Source organism: Mobula birostris, chromosome 9 (assembly GCF_030028105.1).
Source record: "Mobula birostris isolate sMobBir1 chromosome 9, sMobBir1.hap1, whole genome shotgun sequence".
NCBI classification, from domain to species: domain Eukaryota; kingdom Metazoa; phylum Chordata; class Chondrichthyes; order Myliobatiformes; family Myliobatidae; genus Mobula; species Mobula birostris.
The window spans coordinates 119369073-119390427 of NC_092378.1; the positions used below are offsets into that span (position 1 = coordinate 119369073).

Here is a 21355-nt window from a genome sequence, read left to right on the forward strand (position 1 = left end):
TGAGACCCATCACTGAAATTTCAACTGTTCATTCCTTTCGTGATCCACTGAGCTCCCCCAGCACTTTGTATGTCTTACTCTGGAGTTCTAGCATCTGAAGAATCTTCTGTGTTTATAATCTTTGCTAGGAAATTATTATTTCATACAATTGAATCCACAATGATTGCAATCTGTGAGATTATGATAAAATCAAATATCTTCCACCAGTACTTCTCTCATTTGTAAACAGTAGCAGGGAACAGTTTCAGTCACTGAAACAAGATGGCACAAAGTAATCTTCAACTGCAACATCCGTTCGGTGCTCATCCAGAGCTAAAATACTCATTGGTCCAGCAATTGATACTTCGCATATGAGGAGGCATCCGCTGACATTTAAGGGCTGAATGGAAAATCCTACAAAAAATCGTGGATACAGCCCAGTTCATCACAGGTTGAGCCTTCCCAACCACCGAGCACAACTACATGAAAAACTGTCGCAGGAAAGCAGCATCCATCATCGGGCCCCCAGCATCCAGGACATGCTCTCTTCTCACTGCTGCTATCAGGAAGAAGGTATAGGAGCCTTAGGACTTGCACCACCAGGTTCAGGAACAGTTATTACCCCTTAACCATCAGGCTCTTGAACCAAAGGAGATAACTTCACTCAACTTCACTTGTCCCATCATTGAGTTGTTCCCACAACCAACGGATTCTCTTTCAAGGACTCTTCATCTCACGTTCTTGATATTTATTGCTTATTTATTTATATTATTGTTTCTTCTTTTTGCATTTGCCGAGTTTGGGGTCATCTGCACTCTGACTGAGCGCCCTAGTTGGACAGTCTTTCATAGATTCCGTTACAGATATTATTCTATAGATTTGTTGAGTATGCCCACAGAAAATAAATCTCAGAGTTGTATATGGTGACACATATGCACTTTGTTAACATGTACTTGGAATGTCACTTAAAATGTCTGAAAGCATTGATTATAGAAATTGCACTTTGATAACTAGCATTTGAATGAGTATCCTCCCCAAACATTTTCAACAGACTGGGAGTTGGTGGAGATGATGACCAAAAATAAAGACACAGAAGATGCTGGAAACACTTAGCAGGGTAGGCAGTATCTGTGGAAACGACAGTAGAGCTAATGATTCAGGTTGAAGACCTTTCATCAAAGCTCGGTAAGAGGGTTACAACGGTAGCTAAAGTTGCAGAAAAGGTGATGGAAAGGATAGATCGGACAAAGGAAACCTCTTTGAAACAAAGGGTGAGGGGTGGGATTGCCTGGGTATGTAATATTCTCCTTTTGCTGGAGAATAAGAAAAGGGAGGAAAACAGGAGATGGAAAATCTTGCAGAATAAGGTGAGCTAGAATATTAACCCGCTGCACACACAAAATGCTGGAGGAACCCAGTCTGAAACATCAACTGTTTATTCCTGGACATAGATGCCTCCTGACTTGCTGAGTTCCTCTAGCACTTTGTGTGTGTTGTTCAAAATTTCCAGCATCCATAGAATCTCTGTGTTTAAGATTAACCTTCCATTTTCTTTTTAACTCTAACTAATTAATGGCCCACATCCTACTTAGCACTGCCTGTTTCTCAAGTACATTCCTGCTCTGCTTTCATTGTTGGAATTGCCTTATGGAGCTCTTCACATCTGAAGAACACGATATGGTGTCATCACTGGTAGCAACCAGTCCTCAGACGGTAGAAACTGAGACCCTACTCTTAGACTATAGCTCAGGCTGTCGAAGACCTTTCCACCTATCTCCAGTAATTAATTTCAATGATTAAAACTTCAAAAATTATTCTTTGTAAAAAAAATATGAAATAATAATAGTATTCCATCTAAAAAAGGACAGAAATAAAGAAAGCAAAAGAAGAAGCATAGGTAAACCTACATATCCAGTGAAGATCGGCAGCTCCATTCTAATGAAGGGAGCTTAATTAGATAGAAAACACAGATATGGAAATTACGAACCCAGTGAGTTTCGAAAAATATCCAGCTGCTTCTCTTTCAAACTGCTGGCAAAGGTAAGCACAGTTCAGGCCAGTACCAACAAAGATGAATGTGCAAGGAGAATTGAAAAATACTTGTGCTATTTGTAATATGAAGATGTTGAAAGGTTTTTAAACAGAAACCAGTTTCTGTGCTTATACCTGCTGACCTCTGCTGTTTGTACATGACTTCCTGCTGTTCACACATTCAGAGCTTTCTTTTCTTCCCACAGTGGATGTCCTGCCTGCTCTTATTTATAAAGAATCCTCTGGACAATCATTTCCTGATTTCACAATCCTGATCTGGCTCTCACATTTTACTTTTTAAGTTTGCTATTAATGTTCACTTTCATTTAAATACTTCAATTTCAACTAGTTTCAGTATTAACACTTTATTGAATTATAAAGAACTTTGCAACTGGATGATTATTTGCTAACCTACTGAGTTGTTAGATCCTGTTTCATCTAAATTAGTAGTTGCTTTAATTTCTTAATTCATTCAGGAATGATGTTATGCCTTCTAGTTTTGCATGCAAATTTGCAATGTCTGATCTCTTCTGTACAGATGATAACAGACTGAATTTGACAATTTAATTTTCTTAACTTATCTCCCAGCTGTAGTAAAGAGTGGTCTATGGGGCAGGGGCAGTGGGAAGGAGGAGGTTTGATCTAGCTTGGAAAGATAGGAAAATGGGGTTTGTGGGAAACTAGACTATCACTGCGGGTTAGGCGAGGATATGGATCTTCAGCAGGAATCCCACTGGTATGCTGCTGTCTGATGGGAGGAGCCATGAGCTCTACTGTTGAAGGAAAACTACAAGGAAGAATTGGATTTAGTCCACAGCTTCTTATCTGATGCCCAATTTTCTGGGCTGGCAGCCTGACTTCTGTTCTGTAGCCAGTTCTTTAAAATTAAAAAACATGCTGCTGTACACGATGCTGTCGAGAGTATTGTTTGCAGTTTGGGCCAGCAAGCTATAAGAAGGATGTTATTTAGCTGGAGTAGGTGCAGCAAGGTTTCACAACATTCATATAAATTCACAAGGATGATATTGGGACCGAAGGACTTAAGTTACGAGTAGAGACTGGAAAGGCAGTGCTGTTTTCCCTGAAGTCGAGGTGGTGGAGGTGACCTTACCGAGGCATATAAAACCATGAGGGGCATACGTAAGGGGAGGTTGCCACGGTTTTTTTCTGAGGGTAGAGGAGGGCATTATTTTAAGAAGAAAGGGGACAGATTTAATAAAGGCTTGAGGGGCAAGTTTTCCACACTGAGGGTGGTGGGTTTGTGGAAGGAGCTGCTAAAGGAACAGGCAGCAGTGCTAAGGAACAGGCAGCAGTGCGTCCAGTTACAATACTTAAAATACATTTGGACTGGTTCATGGATAGTGAAGGATGAGGGGGATATGGGCCAAATGCAGGCAAATGGAACTAGCTCAGTTAGGTAACTTGACCAGTATGGATGAAGAGATTTAAGAGCGTGTTTCTGTGCTGAATACTTCTATGACTGTGAAACAGTTGTAATAAAAGGTGAATCGAAACATTTTTCCACCTGTGAGGATTCCGTTTTTCTCCTGTGGTTCTTGCCAGCTGACTTTCAAAGAGGTATCAAGGATTTCAGAAAACATCAAGTGCCCTACGGGTCCTGGTCCTGTGAAAATGTAAAAGAAGACAGTTAAAGACAGTGATGGGTAAATCCAATGTAGCACTCAGTTATTACAGAAAAAAAAACACTGAAGAACATCAAATCACATAACCCACAAATTCAAGGGGTTACACGTATACTCTGAAATCATGAGTCAATTTCAAATGGGGGAGAAAAAAAAACTGCCTTTGCGTTGCTTATCTTATTTGGACATTTAATGCAACCAGTAAGCACTTCAGGGCTGACACTGGGGTGACATCAAGTTACTGCTGAAAGCACAGCATGTGTGGCACAGTAACATCCTAGTTACTGCATCAGACAAGTGTCAAATTTATAAATTGTAACCACACAGAGATAAACTGCAGTACAACAGTACAAAACATTGTCAAGAATAGTTATTGTATTTAAATATGTAATAAAGGTTTATGTTACCTAAACCAGATAATGCAAGTTGACAGGAGCTCGGTCAACAAAAAAAAATGCACATGCTCATGATCCAGGAGTGCCAGTCACATCACGATCTCTGTTGTATATTAAACTTCTAAACTTTAATGCCAGATTGATTTAAAGTTAGGACAAATTATTCAATATAGGCACTTGGGAAAAGTAATTTGTCTAGGATCTTTTTCTCACATGCAAGATAAATCTTTTTAAGCGCCTTTACTTTGACTGTCAGTTAAAGCACATAATATTTCAGAAACAGCAGGCACAGCTTATGGCAAACAGACTGAAATCGACCGTCTAGGCAAGAAAACAAAGCACATTATTAAGCAAAAACCAGAAAGATAAATCACCTTTTGGAAAAAAATACAGCTGAAAATTTCAGAGGTAGTGACAATTAATGACAGCGCGTGCATGTGCAAATTACAAAAGTCTCTACTTTGTGTCCTCTAATGGGGTAAAAAAAAATGCCTGAAGTAACGTACTGGAAAAATGTAAAACACACGACTTAAATTTATAAGATGCTAAAGAAAACAAATTTCCTGTATGTGTGAATTTCCTTTTTAGAATTCTATTGTATACATAAAGAGGCTTTAATTAGATGCACAATTAACCTGCCTTTATTTGAAGTGATCAAGTCAACCATACCATATTTGTAAGAGAATTAGAATGAGGTTTAATATCACTGACATATGTTGTGAAATTTGTGGTTTTACGGCAGCAGTACAATGCAATACAGAGTATCTGTAATAAAAACCATAAATCACAATGAAGGCGGAGCTTAGTCAATATGGCGCTAAATGGCGACTTTGCTTGCATCTTTGGAAACAGCTCTATTTCCATTTTTGATATCTCTATTTTTTCCTTTCAGGGTTCTTTTGAAGACCTTGACCTGGAGTTACACGCTGACTTCGGTTCTTTGCAGGAATGGGACCCGCCTGGCCGTTATCCGACATGCCAAGGGCTCGCCTTTGGAGGCCTAGGATCTCGGGGCTCTGGAGACAGGCAGATCAAAGGTCGATGTCCCGGACCAGTGTGCCGTGAGAGATGGAAGATCTTTGGGCACAGAGTTTGGAAAAAGCGACGAAAGGGACTTTTAATGTTGTAAACCAGCAGGTTGTTTATTATGTCTCCTCTCTCGTTGTGAAACAGAGACAACTCTTTCTTTCTTATTAGGGAGAGAGAGAGAACCTGTGGTATGTTGAATACTGGGTGAAAAAGTAGTCCTTGTGGTAACTGCAAGTCAGTGTCTTTGCTGTTGCCTTGCTCATGCTTGAGAGCTTGGTGGCAGTGCTGATGCTTTTTTTTTACAGTGGAGGGAGGGAAGAACGTTGCTTATTGCCACTTACGTGCAGGAGGGAGGGGAGCTGGGGGGCCTTTGGGATTCTAACATTTAACTGTCATTCAATCTTTGGAGCATTCCTCTGTTTTCGTAGAAGATTGCGAAGAAAAAGCATTTCAGGATGTATATTGTATACATTTCTCTGACATTAAATGTACTTTGAAACCTTTGAGAAGTATATATAAATTTAAAAAAAGAACATTTAGTTAAATAATCGATGCAAAAAAAGGGGAAATATACTGTTCATAGTGTGGCTAGCACTATTGTTCAATGGTTTATCACCTTAGCCGGTGGCAAATTTCATGAGTGGCCAATACAACAGAAAGCCAGCATGCATTATTGCTGCACCATGTGCAGGCGGGAGTTTATAAAACCGTGTCCGACCTGGGAGACATTCAGTTATGGAACAAGAGGAAGGGCTATTGAAGTGGTTGTACAGTCTAGCACCAAAGGTTTTGGCGGACAGGGTAGAGTGGCCATTTAGTCACATATTCAGAAGACAAAAGGAGCAGATAAGTATGGTTCTCAATAAACAAGTCATCCATTAAGGGGCATGTTCAGAGCTCCATGCACATGCAGTGAATGGAGGGATACAGATCACATGCAGGCAGATTTGGCATCGAGGTTGGCAGAAACATCACGGGTTTAGGGCCTGTTCCTAGATCGTACTGTCACATACTCTAGTTTCTGTATGCCAACTGGCTGTGGCACTACAAAGGTTCATTGGCCTCACTCAAGGTAAGTAACTCTGTCTTCAAATGCACCACTGGCTTCAGCTTGGTGTCCCAAATTTCCATCAATGAACTACCAAAATTCTCCACCAAGTACTTATAATGAACACTGAAATGTTCTGCTTTACCATATGCACTTCACATATACCTTGCTCTTCTACTCCCCATTAACTTGCTGGAGAAAATGGCACATACAGTATCCAAACGTTAGGTGGGTCCCTGTAATCCATAGCTCTGTATATTTCCATACTTGTAAAACATGTTGCTGATAATGCCAGCATCTTGTGCCTGCCAATTTATACCCTTGAGAAGGTGACAGTACACCTTTTTCCCTATCCCATGATCAGCTGTGAGTCCCTAAGTGCAATGGTGTACACGTGTATCCCTTCATTTCCAACATAGAAACATAAAGAACCTACAGCGCAATACAGGCCCTTTGGCCCACAAAACTGTGCCAAACATATCCTTACCTTAGAAATTACCTAGGGTTATCCATAGCTCTCTATTTTTCTGAGCTCCATGTACCTGTTCAGGAGTCTCTTAAAAGACCCTATTGTATCAGTCTCCACCACCGTCACCGGCAGCCTATTCCACACACTTATCACTCTGCGTAAAAAATTTACTCCTGACATCTCTTCTGTACCTACTTCCAAGCACATTAAAACTGTGCTCTCTTGTGCTAGCCATTTCAGCCCTGGGAAAAAGACTGTCCACATGATCAATGCCTCTCTCATCATCTTATACAACCTTCCCACATATCCATGGCTGGTTTTCTTTCAGATCTCCCAACATTTGTACCACAACAGTGGAAGCTGTAGAAGTGGGAGCAGAATTTGAAAATAAAACAATAGCTCTGCTAACACAAGAGAATCTGGAAACCCAGAGCAACACATACAGAGGAACTCAAAAGGTCTGGCTGCACCAATGGAGAGAAATTAAACAGTTGACGTTTCGGTCCAAGACTCCGACTGAGGAAGATTCTTGGCCTGAAATAGCAACTGCCTATCCATCTCCGTAGAAGCTGCCTGACCTGTTGGGTTCTTCCAGCATTTTGTGCGCATTACAATAGTTCTGCTAGAAGCTGATAGTTACTGTACATTTTAAAGAAACCTCACCTTTTTATAGAAAGTCATGTTGTACTAGAACATGTGTAGTTGTCTTCAAAGCCCAGATTTAAGCAGGTTTTCAAGATCTCAATCATGCCATAACCAATGCGGTCCATGTAATGCGGACAGTGTTCCCTAAACTACCAATCACTTTATAACCAATTTGCTTAATGGAATCACGTTACAGCAGAATTATCTGTACGGCTTCACTTATTATTCTGAACCGTCACTCACACTCTGACACTGAGGAATTCTGTCGCCTGGAGGAGCACTACATGAGATGAGTCACTAGACTTGAATGTCCTTCAGTGTACCATGTATCAGCCCAAATCTCAGCTTTTTTGTAGAACATAAAGGGGCAACCTGATGGGTTAGCAATGATGCAGTGAAAATATATATACCTGTTATGCAAATTAACCACTGCCTTGTGAGTTCAGTTTACTACCATCAAGACTGCGGATACCAGTGATCAAAGGAGCTTGCTGGGTATTACAGCAATCTAGCAATCTGTTCTCCACAGGTTATTACAATAGTAGAAATGCCTCCGTGATTGAGGTGGCAGTGGCTCTGTGAAACAGGAACGTACTCTTTCCAAGGATGAAAGCATTCATGAACCCACAAGTGCCACTTCACGTGCGACATTCTACCTTCTGGCAAACCAGTTCAGATAACTACCCTACTTCATGAGGGTGCACTCTGAAGTTGGCCCTTCCCAATTCACACTTCCACAAAATCATCCTCTAAGATGACGTGCAGTTTTCTTCAATGAGAGTCTGCAATTCTCTCCTAACCTTGCAACCCATACATCTCCTTTGCTGAAATATCTAAGTTATGTCACAACAACTAGGAACAGGCCAGTTTTGTTACCCAATCTAATATTACAAATAAAGGGACAGTGTTGGACCTAGAATTTTGAACATAGAATTCTCCAACTTCCGGTAATTCCCTCCCCCTCCCTTCTTCTATCCCTATTTCACATCACCTCACTCATAGTGCCGCCTCTTTCTACTATTGTTCTCCTGCCAATCACCTCCCTGCTTCCCCTCCCCCATCCCGTTGTCTTAAAAATTACTGTTTTTTTCAACTACCAGTATTCTTCAAACCCTCCCCAAAGTTCTTCCTTCAGTCCGGACGAAGGGTTTCGGCCCGAAACGTCGACTAATCTTTTCAACTGATGCTGACTGACCTGCTGAGTTCCTCCAGCGCATTGTGAGTGTTTCGTTGGACCTACACCATGTCTCGCAGTCAACTCCCTCACTAGCCATGAAGCTGCTTTATTCTATTATGGGCTTGAGATGTTGTAGCCTTTCCCCAGTGGTGTAGACTGCAAGTAGTGACCAATCTTCAGGTATAAGGCTCTCTTACTGTGCTTTCGTTGGCAGAAACATAGAAAACTTACAGGCACAATACAGGCCCTTCAGCCCACAATGCTGTGCTGAACATGTACTTATTTTAGAAATTACCTACGGTTACCCATAGTTCTCTATTTTTCTAAGCTCCATGTACCTATCTAGGAGTCTCCTAAAAGACCCTGTTGTACCCGCCTCCACCAATGTCACCGGCAGCCCATTCCACGCACTCACCACTCTCAACGTAAAAAACTTACCCCTGACATCTCCTCTGTATCTTTTTTCAAGCACCTTAAAACTATGCCCTCTCATGTTTAGCCACTTCAGCCCTGAGAAAAAGCCTCTGACTATCCATACAATCAATGCCTCTCACCTTATACACCTCTATCAGGTCACCTCTCATCCTCCATCGCTCCAAGGAGAAAAGGCCGAATTCACTCAACCTATTCTCACAAGGCATGCTCCCCAATCCAGGCAACATCCTTGTAAATCTCCTCTGCACCCTTTCTATAGTTTCCACATCCTTCACCTGTAGTAAGGTGACCAGAACTGATCATCAGAAACATTCAGAAACTTTAGAAGGTTTAATTCCTTAAATGTTATTGATAAAAATATAAAAACATCTTTGGCTCAGACTAATTAAATGTCAATAATTAAATACAGTTGTTGAAATAATAAATAGATATTTACATATAACGTGCTTTAATCTAAAGGATAAAATAAGAAGTGTTTTATTGCCTTAGCCTCAGGTCATCACGGAATGCCCTTGTAGTCAACCTTGAGCCCAGAGATAAACTGGGAGGTCAGATGCTGGAGTGCAATGCCAGGAAGTGGGTTTAGGCTTGATAATGCTTTGGTTTTGTATAGTTTGATTTAAAAAAAGGGCTTAATTTGTGACCTTTGTGGCCAAGTTACAAACTGAAGACATAGGGAATAATACACAAACCCTTTTACCAGAATTAGTTTCAGAGTTACACTACATTTGTAGAACAGGAAAGAAAAGATCATGGCGGGAAAAAGATTGAAGAGACTTACACCAGCTATTGAATTAGATGATAAAAAGGAATGAAGTTAAAACTGAAGTAGATCAGTTAATTTAGCCAGGGAAGTATATGGGTTTCACAATTAAGCCCTCTGAGGCAGCACAATAATGTAGCAAGCAGAGCTGCTGTCTCTCACTTTCAAAAGACCATAAATCATAGAAGCAGCATTAGGCTATTCAGCCCATCAAATCTGCCCTACCATCTGAACATGGGTGATTTATTTTCCCTCTCAACCTCATTTTCCTGCTTTCTCCATGTAACCATATAACCATGCTTATCACCCTCCACTTTAAACATACCCAATGACTTGATCTCCACAGTAGTGGACCTGCACAAAATCCTGACCTCTCATACTGTCTGTGTGGAGTTTGGTTGTGACCTTATGGTCTTCATCCATGATCTGGTTTCCTTCCACACCGAAAAAAACACTCTCGTTGGTAGTTATTTGGTCAGAGTTAATTGCCCCTGGTGTACAGGTAAGTGGAAGAATGTGGGGGACTTATTGAGTATGTGGGAAGAATAAAAATAAAATTGATGTACAAATTTGATGGGCTAAAGGAATCATTTTTGTGCTCTTTGATTCTATGATCTCTACAGCCTAAGCCTAGATACAACATCTGTTGTTCTTAGAAGATAAAGAATACAGTTGTGTAGGTGACAACAGTTGCTCGGCTTGAAAGCACTTTCGTTGACTCCAAAATGGTCTTGGATTTTCTGAAGGTGCTTTTGGATTTCCTGAAAATGTGAAAGGTGTTATATAAATGTAAATTCTCTCTTAGGGAGATGTAGTAGAGAGTATTGCATGCATTCCCAATGAAGCTACACTATTTCCATGGGATAAGTAATGAGAATTCGCAAAATGTTGTCGAAGTTGATAAACTGTGACTGACAACAGCAAACATTGTTTTGTCAAGCTTCGGCAACGCTTGTGTATAATTCTTGATGCCAAGCTACAATTCCTGACAACTCACTCTGCTAATGATGCAGAGGTGGAGCATGGGATAGCTAGATACCACAGATGGCTAATACTGATTAAGCTGATCAAATATTATCAATGTTTCATTTTCTGAAGCTCTTTCCATGACAATTCTCACACTCCAGCAGGAGGAGAATGCCACATCTCTTAGTCTTTTTCTTTACGAGAAATCATAAGTAACAAAGGTCTCACCAATGAGAAGGAAGCCATCACAGAATTTTCAGCATCTAACATGTTCTGGAGAACTAGGCTCACTTGACAGGTGACTGCAGGAATGGTAACAGTTTTTGAAAACACATTTTAATCACATTCACGATACAATGTACTTGCTCACACCAAGTTCTAGATGTGCTAAATAATTATAGGGAAAACCATGCCATTACATGCTGATCCTGTGCACATCACTGGGATGTTCCACAAGTTCTGGCAATTACTAGCACATAAACATTGACACTAGTCTGTCTTGATCAGGAAGTGGCAGTAGCAGTGTGATCAGAAAAGTAAGATCAGAGATTAAGGTATTAGTGCTTGTCTTTCCAGCATTTGAATGATGATGTCAAGAATGTCTCCCTCAGCTGATGAGTTGCTGCTTTCCCACTTGGAAGAGCCATTGAAGATAGTGAGAGGACTCCACAATTGACCGAGCTAATCAAATCCTGAAGGGCAAAGTCAACGGATCATTGATGCATCCGTCCACAGTGACACTAGTAGAACTGATCACCGCACAAACTTGGTCAACTTAAAGTCCCATCTCCACTAAAGACCTCCTTCATCATGTTGTGTGCCACTAGTATCGTCTAAATAGAACACACTCAGAGCAGGCCTGGAAGCTCGAAAATTGGCATCCATAATGAGGCACTACAGACCATGAGTAGCTGTATAAATCTATGCAACAAAATCAGTATTTTCATTGCTCAGCACGTCCCTCACTCTGCTAGTATCATCAAGCTAAGAGATTAACCCTGGTTCACAAGATGCAAGCTTCATGAGTTGTGAGTCCTATTGGAGATTGATAGGTTCTTGATTAGTAAGAGTGTCAAAGGCTATGGGAAGAAGACAGGAGTATGGGGCTGAGAAGAATAACAAATCAGGTATAGTGGAATAGCGCAGTAGACTCGATGGGCCAAATGGCCTAATTGTGCTCCTATGTCAAATGGTCTTATAGAAGAACATGCATTCCAAAGCATTATGCAATGGACAGAGCAAAGCAATATCACAACTTATGAGTCAAATCAAAGTTTTGCAGTCTGGCCTCATCCAGTTATGAATGTTCCAGGCAATTAAATAACTTAATTTGGAAGAAGAGGCTCCAAGAACGCCCTTTCTCAACGATAGTATGGTCAAGCATTAGTGCTTAATGCAAAGCTGAATATTTACAACTAATGTTCAACCAGTGGATTATCCATCTTTATTTCCCTGTGAGATCTCCACTATCACAGAATACTGATTCAGCCTATTTAATTCACTCCATGTGATATCAAGAGGATGCTAAGAGTACTGGATACAGCAAATACTACGGGAGTAGACAATGTCCTGTGTTTCAAAACTAGCCATGTTTCTAGCCAAGCTAAAGTGGAAAATTGCTTATATACAGAACTGTGCACAAGTCTTAGGCACGTACATGTACCTTGGGTGCCTAAGACTTTTGCATAGTACTGTAATAATGTTATGTATTGCATGGTACTGCAGCTGCAAGAAAAAACTAATTTCATGATATATGTGTTGATAAACCTGATTCTGATATTGGTCTCTATTGTGGACTGAGAGTGGGAAGTGGGCAAAGAGAGAGGAATCATGGTTGGGAAGAGGGGAAGGGAGAGGGGATGGAGTAGGAAGCACCTGAGACATTCTTAATGACCAATAAACCGACTGTTTTGAATCAAATGATCTTGCCTAGTGCCTCAGGGCTGGGTGTGTCTACATTCTGTGCCGCCCCTTGCCCTGGCATATCTTCTGTCACCTGTCTTACACCCCTCCCATGGCGCTCTACCCTCACCATTCTCAACATCCTTTGTCCCACCTGATTTCCAGCATCTGCAGATTTTCTCATTTATCCTTTGTTCCCACCAGATTTACAAACTGGCTCTCTGCTCCACGTTGACAAATACAGTACTGTGCAAATGTCTTAGGCACCCCAGCTATATATATATGTGCCTAATACTTTTGCACAGTACTGTATGTCCCAGAAAAGGTTATTTTTTGGCTAATTATTTCCTCTTATTCTACACTCAGTGATCAATAAACTAATGGAATCTGTTGCTATCAAGTGGTACTTCCTCACTGATATCCTGCTCTGCAAAGCCCAGTTTGAGTTTTGCCAGGATCACTTGGTTCCTCTTCATTGTTTATTCCTTTCCATAGTTGCTGCCTAACCTGATGAGTTTTGTCTGGACTTTCAGCATCTGCAGAATCCCTTGTGTTCAGTACAAGAGCATGGTTCCCTGAAAGTGGTGTCACAGGTAGATAGCGTGGTGAAGAATGCTTTTAGCAGAACTGGCCTTCATCAGTCACTATTGAGTATGTTGCAGTTTCACAAGATGGTGGTGAGGCTGTATTTGAAATATTGTGTTCAGATTTGGCCAGCCTGCTAGAGAAATTATGCCACAAAGCTGGAAAGAGCACAGAGGAGATTACGAAGATGTTGCCGTGTCTCCAAGGACTAAGTTACAGAGAGAGGTTAAGCAAGTTGGGATGTTTTTCATTGGAGTATTGGAGGAGCATACATAGGATCGACACCCACAGTCTTTTTCTCTGGGGTGGGAAATCAAGAACTAAAGGTTAAGCTGAGAAGAGATAGGTTTAATGGGAAATCATGAGGGTTGAAGCAGGTACATGTTCAGCTTTTGAAAGATACTTGTTTAGGTAGGAAAGGTTTAGAGCAGGTGTTCCCAACCAGAGGATCATGGACTCCCTTGCTTCATGGCATTGGTCCATGGCATAAAAAGAGCTGGAAACTCCTGATTAAGAAGGATATGGGCCAAATGAGAGCAATTGGGACGAGCTTAGATGGGAATCTTGGTCGGCATGGACCAGTTTTGCTGAAGGGCCTGTTTTTATGCTGCATAACTTCATGATTTATAAGGGAGGAAGAAAGAGAATCAATCAGGGCTTTCAAAATCAGCACCTCCGGCCTCCTGCTTGGCTGCGGGACTCACCATTGAGTCCAGGGGTGGAGCACAGCTGCACTGATCTGAGCAGCTGAATGCACTTCATAGTCACTCCGTCATGTTTACACATGTCTCACACACTTCAATGGGATCATTGGCCAGGATTGGAAAGGTTAGACCTTGTAAACATTGTGTTCTTTTCATTACTTTAATCAACCTTAACGTTCTTAATCAAGTTCTATAACTAATATGTTTCATCAAATAAATTTAAAAGTATAAAATTAGTTAAAGTTACTTCAAGATTCAAGATTAATTATTGCCCTTCTGCTGTAAGCAAATGTTAAGGAGAACAAAATGGTTGTTACCCTGGATCCGATGCAGCATAAACAAACACAATAAGCATAAAAACCCCACATTCAATATAAATATAAAAGCAATCCTACAAAACACAAAGTACAAGTGGTAGTGCATGGGGGAATGAAGGGTGTTGGTGGAATGAAGGGAGTTGGGGGGATTCCTGGAGAGGAGTGGCTATAATGCTGGTGGGGATGATGGTGGTAGATTAATGGCTAGAGGGTTTGATGAGCCTGACCACTTGGGGGAAGTAACTGTTTTTGAGTTTAGTGATCCTGGTGTGGATACTGTGTAGCCCCTTCCCTATGGGAGTGGAACGAAAAGGAAAGGTACATCGCATCCGGAGTTTCTCCGGTTAGCGGACGATTTCCCTCCACGCCTCTCTGGCATAGTGGGGAACCGCGTACAGCAGGGGTTTGCCATTGCCTTCTGCCAAAGAGATCACCAGCTCGGAACCCAGCACGGATGGAAAGCGTGCAGGGGAGCCGGCTGGATTCGAACTCGGGACCTTTCGTCCCGAAGTCCGGCACTGATGCCACTACGCCACCAGCCGGGTTGAGAGTGGAACAAACAGTCCATAAGCAGGATGAGTGGAACTCCTCATGATATTGCTGGCATTTAAAATGTTTCTAATTGTCAGAGGAGTTCTCTCAGCCAGAAACAACCAGACCTGCAACATAAATACTGTGGCTCCAAGTGCAGGTCAGAAGTTGGATATCCACCCCAGATCTGCAGAGTATGGAAGAATACATCCCACTGCTCAGGCAATGGATAAGAAGCAGTCAAAATAAACTGCTGGATGAACTCAATGGGTCAGGCAGCATTTGTTGAAGGAAATGAAGAGTCAGTATTTTGGGTTGAACCCTTCCATCAATGCCAAAACAGACAGAGATATGTAGAATAAAGGGTTAGGAGAAGTGGGTGGTGTGGCAAGAATTGGAAAGTGATACGTGGATGGGGGGGGGTGGGTGGAATGCCAGATGGAGTCAGGTGGGGAGAGAAATGGGTGGAGGTAATGATAGGGGCTAAGAAATGATAAGTGGGAGACATAAGACTTTAGATCATGGAATATAATATGAAAGAAAGCAATAAAAGTGATTGGCACACACTGCCAGATTGCCCATGCATTCCTTCCAATACTATGTACACCATCTACAAAATGCACTGCGGCAATTAAATGAGGATTCTTCAATAGCACCTCTCAAACCTACAATCTGCACTAATCAGAGCTCAAACACAGTAAGTAGTGAGCATGCTATCACCAGCATCTGCAGATTTTTCTCTTGTTTGTGATTGGACCTCCATATTCCTGACAGAATTCAACACCCCTCAGACATGGAAATATATTACTATTCCTTCATCGTTGCTGAATCAAAGTCGTGGAAGACTTTGCCCAACAGCACCAATGCAGCATCTACAACAGTTTGACCGTAGAGATTCAAACAGGGAACTTTTCTCACAGCTTTCTCAAGATGAATTAGGGATGGACAATATATTTTGGTCTTGTCAGAAACATTCACACTGTATATAAAGAAGTAAAAATCTCTAAGGTTTATTGTCAAGAGTTTGTACCAACTGCAGCACCAGGTTCGCAGATTGCCTGCATTTCCACTTCTAGCAAGAAGTAAATCATGAATAGGGGATTCCCCCATTGGGAACATATTTTGCTTCTTTCCTGCATATTTTGAAAAATTATGTAAATAAGAAAGAGGCTTGACAGCGATTTCTAAATAAAGCAGGGTGACAAACAAATATAATACCAATCCAAAGTAGAATGATGACTTGATTTACAAATACAATGAAACATACAAATCTGCTATTATGATTCCTACATCAGTGGTTCTCAATTCCTTTACCATAATGCTGCATTCCATAGGGCAGAAATTAGAATATTTAGGACTGCTGATTTCATTTGAGCTAAAACTCACCAATTGTATGATTGTACCTTAGCTACATTAAGTTTATTGTGCGCTCTTCTCATTCTCAGGATTCAGAACAGCACTTAAACAGGCGATAAAACTCCAACACTACCATCAAGAACCAATAGGTTTACATAGCACTAATCCTTTAAAGTCTGCCTGAAATGGTTTAAAATTAACCCTCCTTTTTGAATGTGCAAATGCTTTCTTCAGCTTGGCCTGTTCCAATGAACTGGAATATACTTACACATTTGTCTCCCAGAAGAAGCAAAGAGTAATATAAATAACTCCCTCTTACTCCACTAGAAAAAGCAACTTGGGAAAACCAAAGTATTGGAGAAAGCTGAATTCAAATCAACATATTAACGTGCTCTTCTAGACCTTCCTGTTTAAATGTTTAAACAAAGGAATGTCTAGCTTCTCCCTTGGGTTTTGTACTCTCTTCTTTCTGACTTTTGCATTTTACTTTCAACTTCATCCTGCTCTTCTGAAGGATGATTTACTGCATGGTCATCTGTATCACCTCCTTCCTTCTCAGCACCCTGTAATTCAAATTAGCTCCAACAGATCCTTTTTATAAATTTTCCTATGAATAAAGCTACATAGTGAAGTGACATTTCTCAGGTACTCACTGTCTTCATGGGTTTGAATCATCTTGGGTGGACTTTTGGGACCATTGCCTGGTGTTGTAAAACACAGTACCGATGTGTAGTATTTTGTGAACTTCTTGAGGCCGGTAAGTAGAGCTTCATGGCGTGTTCCATGGAAATCAGGGGCGATTGTCATCATTGCAACTGTATTTGGTGGGTCCGCAATCCAAGTAAGGAGCTGATGAGAAAAAAACGTTGGAAATGGGGAAAACTTTGCAAATATATATGTACACAAAAATCTAAATCCACAATTTCAAAAAAGAATCTTCTAAGTATTATTGGATAATTTTCTTCTCTAGCTCCCCGCCCCCTGCTTTCTTCAAGATGTGGTATATAATGAGCGATTGTGAGAGTGGCAGTGGATCACCAAAATTATGTAATCTTTTCCCCTCATTCTACAGGCATAGATACTCTTTGCCCCAGGGAAAGGGAAAGGAGGGACTGGGAGAAATGTGGAGCAGAGACAGTGGGACATAACTAAAAGAAGCTGATTTACTCATTTTCTTAGCCTAAGGATGTACAGGATCCTAACGCCATTTTGGATATCAACTCAATCAACAGATTCAAACTATGTCCCGATTTGCTTGTTTCAGTACTAACTGTTGATACAGTTGCTCAAAGTAACATGTCAATGATACAATCGATTTCACTTCTATAAACTAAGAAATATTTGATTTAAATTTTAGATATTACAATCTGTTTTATTACCTTGTAGCCTTGGTTGATGCCATTTATGAACTGCTGAGGGGGAGGATCCCACGTAAGCCTGATGGTGGTGGAGTTCACGGCTTCCACTTCTACATTCTGAGGGGGTGCTGTCGGGACTATATATAAGAGAATAATCAGTATCTATATTTCGGAATTCAACAACTATATGCCAGATGATAGTGATAAGCTCTGCAAACTTTTTCTTTTAGTGAATCAGTCATGCATAATTTTTAAATGCTTCGTCAATTTTGTCGAAATTCACATTCTTTACTCTGCAATGTTCTGTGAACAAGCTATAATGAGGTCAAATCATTTAGATTACTGTTCAATTGGAAGGAACTTGACATCCTCGACTTAATGGAGAAAGATACCCTGCTTATAGACTGTGCATTATTTGATTAAAAAATTGCTTCATTATAAACACCTTTATCACCTTTGCTGTGTGCAAAAACACCAAATAGACTGAAGATACATGACCTGCAGCTTGAAAGTAACTAGCATATTCTCCATCAAAGTTCACTGGCCAAGTAACAGTAGCGGTAGTGTGGCAGTTAGCTTGACGCTATTACAGCTGGGGCCACTCCGCAGTTCGTAGTTCAATCCCAGCGCTGTTCCTGAGGGAGCCTCTGTACATCCTCCCCGTGCAAGGAGTGGGTTTCCTCTGGGTCCTCCAGTGTCCAAAGACGTACTGGGTAGGTTAATTGGTCATTGTAAAGTGTCCTGGGATTAGGTTAGGGTTTGTTGGGTGTTGTAAGGAAAACGTGGATCGAAGGGCCAGGAGGGCCTTCTCTGAGCTGTATCAACAATAAATAAATAAATTCACTGGCTCCAACTGAGCTTAGCACAATTAAAGAATAGAGAAAATTTAACATGTTTCCATGCTCTAAGACCATGTCTTCCTTTCTGAATAATAATATTTTATTATAGGGATGATAATAAGTCTAATAAAGGTGGTGCAGGTTGATTCACCCTTCTTTTGACGGGATTCCCTTTTAAAATTATTTCCAAATATCAGTTCTTCTGATTTGCCTAGATCTGATTCATAATATATTTGCAGAAGTAGCTGGATACATGAGTAGAAAACAAACAGGTAAATGCACTGAATAATCAAATTATCTCATGTTCTCGATATTTGTTGCTTTTTTTATTTATTATTATTGTTATTTTCTTTTTGTATTTGCTGCTTGTTGTCTTTTGCACACTGGTTGCTCGCTCTGTTGGTGTGGTCTTTCATTGATTGATTCTATTATGGTTATTGGATTTATTGAGTATGTTACAAGAAAATGAATCTCAGGGTTGTATAGGCTGGTCCTGGACTTATTTCCATCTGGCATAGTTTGCATTTTGTTGTTTGATTGTTTGTGGTTTTTGTATTGCTATATTTACGCTCTATTCTTGGATGGTGCGGCTGTAACGAAACCCAATTTCCCTTGGGATCAATAAAGTATATCTATCTATCTATCTATGTATATGGTGACATACGGGTACTTTGATAATAAATGTACACTGACCTTTGAACGTACAATTCCCAAGTTATACTAATGTGCATAAAATTTAAAATATTGCCCTAAAATAAAAAGTATTAAAAATAATGTTTGGCAATGCTGACACAATAATAACAGGCGCAGGGCCACAGCCGTAGTGAGCTCTTCACAATAACAGTGCTAATGAGATGAAAAATCAAAACATTTAAAGATGGAATGTCAGAGATGAATGATCATGGACTGTCTTTGAACACACTCAAGCTCACTGAAGTAAATAAAAGACTTTCTTGGAACAGAGACAGGATCAAATTCAGTGTATCTGCAAAACACAGTCAATGCTATAGAAGAAAAATCCAGTAGATTTTTTATGCAAAGTTGCTGGTGCAAGGCCAACCACTTACATTTCAACCTGACCCTAAAACAACATGCAACCTCCCTTAGCAAGCTATTCATTTGAAAGTGATGGATGCTGAACTAATGAGTGATGGGTTATCGATGCACAAGCCAGTTGGGAGATGTTATCTGAAGTTGGTGAACCCAAAGAATTAGGAAAGATGCTGTGGATTTTACTGAAGTAGACCAGAAAGTCACACCCGTTCTTGAAAATATTATTGCACATTAGAGAGAAGCAACAAGGTCACACCAAATCAGGATCATAATAAACATTCTGTGGTAAAAGGCTGTATTTACTCCAGGCATGCCACATTCCGGGGGCTCATATGGGGTCAGGGCATCCTACTTTGAAGGAACAGGCAATATTTTAGAAAGACTACTTGAGAGATTTAATTGATTGTGGTGGATATAAGAGTAAGAATACCACAATTCAGTAAAAAGCCCTGGGATAACAAGAGTCACTCAGGATAGATCAGGGACAACAGTCTGTCAACCCAGGTACTTATAGGATTTTGTGCTAAAGTTAGGCACATAGGTACCGTGTCCTTATTAGATTTTGATTTATTTTTCTTATTATTAATTATGGAATGTAGTATGTGTCATATATATCTGTTTAATTGCTGTTTTGATGTTGTTAACATTTCAGTAACTCAGCTATTCTCTGTGATATAATAGAATGTGTTGGGAGCTCCAGGGGAAGTCACAGGAAGAGATACTCGTTAACATTGTAGCCGTTGGTAGGTTTCTGAATATTTTCCAGCAGCAGACTATTAATCTGAGAAAGCAAGTTGAGAATGTTCCAGTCACAACAGAGCTTCAAACGATAGCCAGGGCCACCCAAATTCAGGATTCTGCAGGGAAATCTCAGATAGCTTCAGTATTGTATTCTACTTTTGAACGGTAGCCAACTACAATCTGTGACGTTTTATTAGTGGAATGATTGGATGAATTGTTCACACAGCTCAAAATAAAAAAAGTAATCTGTCTGGGCTAACCCCTTCCTTCTCTTCCATTTCCCGCTCTCCACCAGCTGGTGTCACATTCTGAATGCACATAATGTTGAGTATGTTGTGCAGCATACAGGAGATCATCAGGAAGCCAGCACTGTAGAGTTCAGGTCATTGCTGAGGATTCCTACCACCCATCCCACAATCCTTTTGACCCACTACCGTCTGAAGGAGGCACAGGAGCATCAGGACTGGGACTGCCAGACTCGGTAACAACTTCTTTCCCAAAGCTGTTTGAGTACTAAATACACTGTCACAACCGAGGTCTCGTAACGAGGACAGCAAGCTGTTTACTGTTTACCTGTGCTGCGCATGACTGGCATTTTGAATTATATTTTATGAACTTATTGGTAGTAATATTTTGGTTTGGTGCACCATGGTCCAGAGGAACACTGATTTGTTTGGTTGTATATAGGTACAATTAGATAACAATAAACTTGAAGTTGAACGTGACACAAAATGGAATATTTCTGATTTCAGTGAGGTCGCTGGGCACTAACCTGCATGATGCCTGTATACTCTACAGTTCACTGGGCAATGAATGAGCTGATTTCACTTTTGCTACTGTAAGTCCCTCGTCTGATATATAAAATGCCATGTCAGTTTCAGTGGCACAACACCCGGTTTTGCCACTGAACGTTCTGTCTTGCTTATACCACCGGCTTCTAGCTGATAATCAGAGTCATATAAAGTCAGTATGGAAACAGACTTCCTGGCTCAACATTCATGCTGAACAATTTGCCTACCACAGCCAGCCACACTTTCTTGCATTTAACCTACATTCCTCCAAAGCTTTTCTATTCAAGTACTTTGGAAAAGAGTAAACAGTCAATGTTTCTGACTGAGACTCTTCATCAGGACTTGATGAAATCCCGACAAACGGTCTTGGCCTGGAAACGTCTACTGTTCACTCTCTTCCAAAGATGCTGCCTGGCCTGCTGAGTTCCTCCAGAATTTTGTGTGTTTCTTGGATTTCCAGTATCTGTAGATTTTCTCATCTAGGATCTGTGACTTTGTATAAATATCTTTTAAATGGTGGACCTGCCACTACCACTTCCTCTAGCAGTTCGTACCATATATCCACCACCCTCCATGTAAAAAACATGCCCCTCAGGTT

The 21355-nt window shown here is 40.7% G+C and overlaps 1 protein-coding gene and 1 long non-coding RNA gene across 3 annotated transcripts in view; one reads left to right on the top strand and one right to left on the bottom strand.

Annotated features, from left to right (window-relative positions):
- Positions 1 to 21355, bottom strand: part of sdk1a (sidekick cell adhesion molecule 1a) — a 744722-nt gene that overhangs the window by 162831 nt on the left and 560536 nt on the right. For both annotated transcript variants that reach the window (XM_072268711.1, XM_072268712.1), the window contains 3 exons: positions 17355 to 17470; positions 16629 to 16824; positions 3536 to 3634 (listed from right to left, as the gene is read on the bottom strand). In XM_072268711.1, the coding sequence (XP_072124812.1) occupies positions 3536 to 3634; positions 16629 to 16824; positions 17355 to 17470 (411 nt within the window). The remainder of the gene's footprint in view (positions 1 to 3535; positions 3635 to 16628; positions 16825 to 17354; positions 17471 to 21355) is intronic.
- LOC140203024 (uncharacterized) overlaps positions 20303 to 21355 on the top strand; it is a 46130-nt gene continuing 45077 nt past the window's right edge. The window contains exon 1 of the long non-coding RNA XR_011887266.1: positions 20303 to 20447. This is a non-coding gene — a long non-coding RNA (uncharacterized lncRNA). The remainder of the gene's footprint in view (positions 20448 to 21355) is intronic.